We start from the raw sequence: 2536 nt of genomic DNA on the forward strand, positions 1-2536 counted from the left end.
GGGATCTGAGGGTAGGGACAGGCTTGGGCTGTCGTCGAGGCTTCGGGGAGGGAGGGAGGGAGGGAAGAAGGGAAGGATGATGCTCTCCGGGCTCCGCACCCGGCGAGGGGTTCAGGTGAGGATGCTCCCGGGGTGTCCCCATTAAGTGCCAGCCTCCCTGCTGTTCCAGCTCCCTCTGGAGGCTCCTTTCCCCGGAGGGGATGTCACGGCACCGACCCTGGGTGCCAACCTTCCCCTCCCGCTGTGTTTTGAGCCCTGCCCCGTTTCCTCTCCCCCCTCCCCGGGTCTCCGCGCCCGGCGCTGCAGGTGCATCGTGAAGATCACGGGGGAGATGGTGCTGTCGTTCCCCGCCGGCATCACCCGGCACTTCGCCAACAACCCCGCGCCAGCCGTGCTCACCTTCCGGGTGCTCAACTACAACAGGCTGGAGCACGTCCTGCCAAACCCACAGCTCCTCTGCTGGTAAGAAAGAGCCCGCCCCGCCGCATCCCGGAGGGAAGGCAGGGTCCCAGAAAAACGGGCTGCTTCGCCAAAACGCAAGGAAGAGTCTTCCTTGGAAGCTTGTCCTGGTTTGGGGGAAGGAAGCTCTTGAGCCCTTAAATATTTGCTGGAGTGCTCCCTGTGAAAACAGCCCCCTTGCCAGGCAGAAGAGGGTGAGAGCCTGGCCCAGGTTGCCCAGGGAAGCTGTGGCTGCCCCATCCCTGGGGGTGTTGAAGGGCAGGTTGGATGGGGCTTGGGGCAGCCTGGGCTGCTGGGAGGTGTCCCTGCCCATGCAGGGGGTGGGACTGGATGATCTTCAAGGTCCCTTCCCACCCAAACTGTTCTTGGATCATTTTGTGATTGTTAAGATAAGAGCATCAGCAGAGGATCAGGAGCTTTGATGGGGTTTGCTCGTTTTGCACCTGGCTCTGCTCATTCCCCCTCCTGTTTGCAAAAGGGCACGAGCAGGTGGCACCTCCTGTGCCTTCCTGGAGGTGACTGAGGACAGGCCAGGACATGTGGGGGAGGCAATACTTCTGTAACGTGGGACTAGACACGGCCAGCACTGCTGCCCTGTGTGCTTGGTCAGGGAGCTTTCTTAGCTTTCTTCTGCCAAGGTGACTTACAGGAAGGGTTCATTGTCCCCCTGTGCAGTGACAACACGCAGAGTGACACCACCACGAAGGAGTTCTGGGTCAACATGTCCAACCTGATGACTCACTTAAAGAAGGTATCGGAACAGAAACCACAAGCCACCTATTACAATGTGGATATGCTCAAGTACCAGGTAGGGGCTTTTTTGTAAGATAATACTGTGCCAAAAAAACCCGTTTGCGTAACTTAGAGACGTGCAAGCTGGTATTTCCCTAGTGCAGGGTGGAGATAAGGGGAGTGGAGGGCATGCTGGCCCCTGGGCCCCTCCTTAGCTCACTGGGTTGGCCTGGTTTTGAGCCCAGTACAAAGCTGCTAGGAGAGTACAAGGCATCACCTCCTCTGAAGCCAAATGCAATTAATTGCTGGGTCTGTAAAATGGGATTTCTCCCTTCACCCCCACGGAAACTAAATGTTTTTTCTGTCATTTTGGAAGGTATCTGCCCAGGGTATTCAGTCTACTCCATTAAACCTTGCAGTGAGCTGGCGGTGTGACCCTGCAAGCACTGACCTCCGCATCGACTACAAATACAATACAGAGGCAATGACCACCCCTGTGGCTCTAAACAACGTCCAGTTCCTCGTCCCTGTCGACGGAGGAGTAACAAAACTTCAAGCTGTGCTTCCTCCTGCTGTCTGGTAGGAATCGCTTACCCCAGAAAGAGCTTGTTGCTTTCTCTGCCACGTGCCTGCCTAAAACAGCTGTCCTGCCTGCTCAGGAGGAGCTGGGGACACAGTGGGGACCCAAACCTGTCCTCCTCTTGCAGGGGGAAGCGTGTGACCCTACTCTGACTTCTCGCCTTTCCCCCAAGCACAGGGTCAGAGCTGAATGTGTGTGTGCAGACAGGGGAGTAACAGAGAATCCCAGACTGGTTTGGGTTGGGAGGGACCTTAAAGCTCATCCAGTCCCAACCCCCTGCATGGGCAGGGACACCTCCCACCAGCCCAGGCTGCTCCAAGCCCCATCCAACCTGCCCTTCAACACTGCCAGGGATGGGGCAGCCACAGCTTCCCTGGGCAACCTGGGCCAGTATCTCACAGCCCCTGCCCCTTGCCCACTGCTCACCTGCAGTGCAGGAGCAGCTGTTCCCTGCCTTGAGCAATCCCAAAGCCAAGCTCCTGGAAATGCAGCCCCAGAAAGCAGCACTGGAGCTGCTCCCCCAGCCTACGTGGCCTTTAGCAAAATTCCAAAGTCTCGTTTATAACTTCTTGTTCCCTACAGAAATGCTCTTCTTCCTGTGTTTTTAGGAATGCTGAGCAGCAAAGGATATTGTGGAAGATCCCTGATATCTCCCAGAAGTCAGAAAATGGAGGTAATCCTGCAAATGTGCATGTCATTGACCCTGAATCCTCAGACACTGACCCGTTTGTCATGCCCGGCACAAGTCTAGACACACAGAATCCT

At 56.4% G+C, this 2536-nt stretch overlaps 1 protein-coding gene across 1 annotated transcript in view; it reads left to right on the forward strand.

Annotated features, from left to right (window-relative positions):
- SGIP1 (SH3-domain GRB2-like (endophilin) interacting protein 1) overlaps window positions 1–2536 on the forward strand; it is a 37717-nt gene that overhangs the window by 30958 nt on the left and 4223 nt on the right. The window contains exons 20-23 of the mRNA XM_010007981.1: window positions 307–462; window positions 1135–1267; window positions 1568–1770; window positions 2380–2444. Of these exons, the coding sequence (XP_010006283.1) occupies window positions 307–462; window positions 1135–1267; window positions 1568–1770; window positions 2380–2444 (557 nt within the window). The remainder of the gene's footprint in view (window positions 1–306; window positions 463–1134; window positions 1268–1567; window positions 1771–2379; window positions 2445–2536) is intronic.

Source organism: Chaetura pelagica, unplaced genomic scaffold, assembly GCF_000747805.2.
Source record: "Chaetura pelagica isolate M959 unplaced genomic scaffold, ChaPel_1.0 scaffold212, whole genome shotgun sequence".
In the NCBI taxonomy this organism is placed as follows: domain Eukaryota; kingdom Metazoa; phylum Chordata; class Aves; order Apodiformes; family Apodidae; genus Chaetura; species Chaetura pelagica.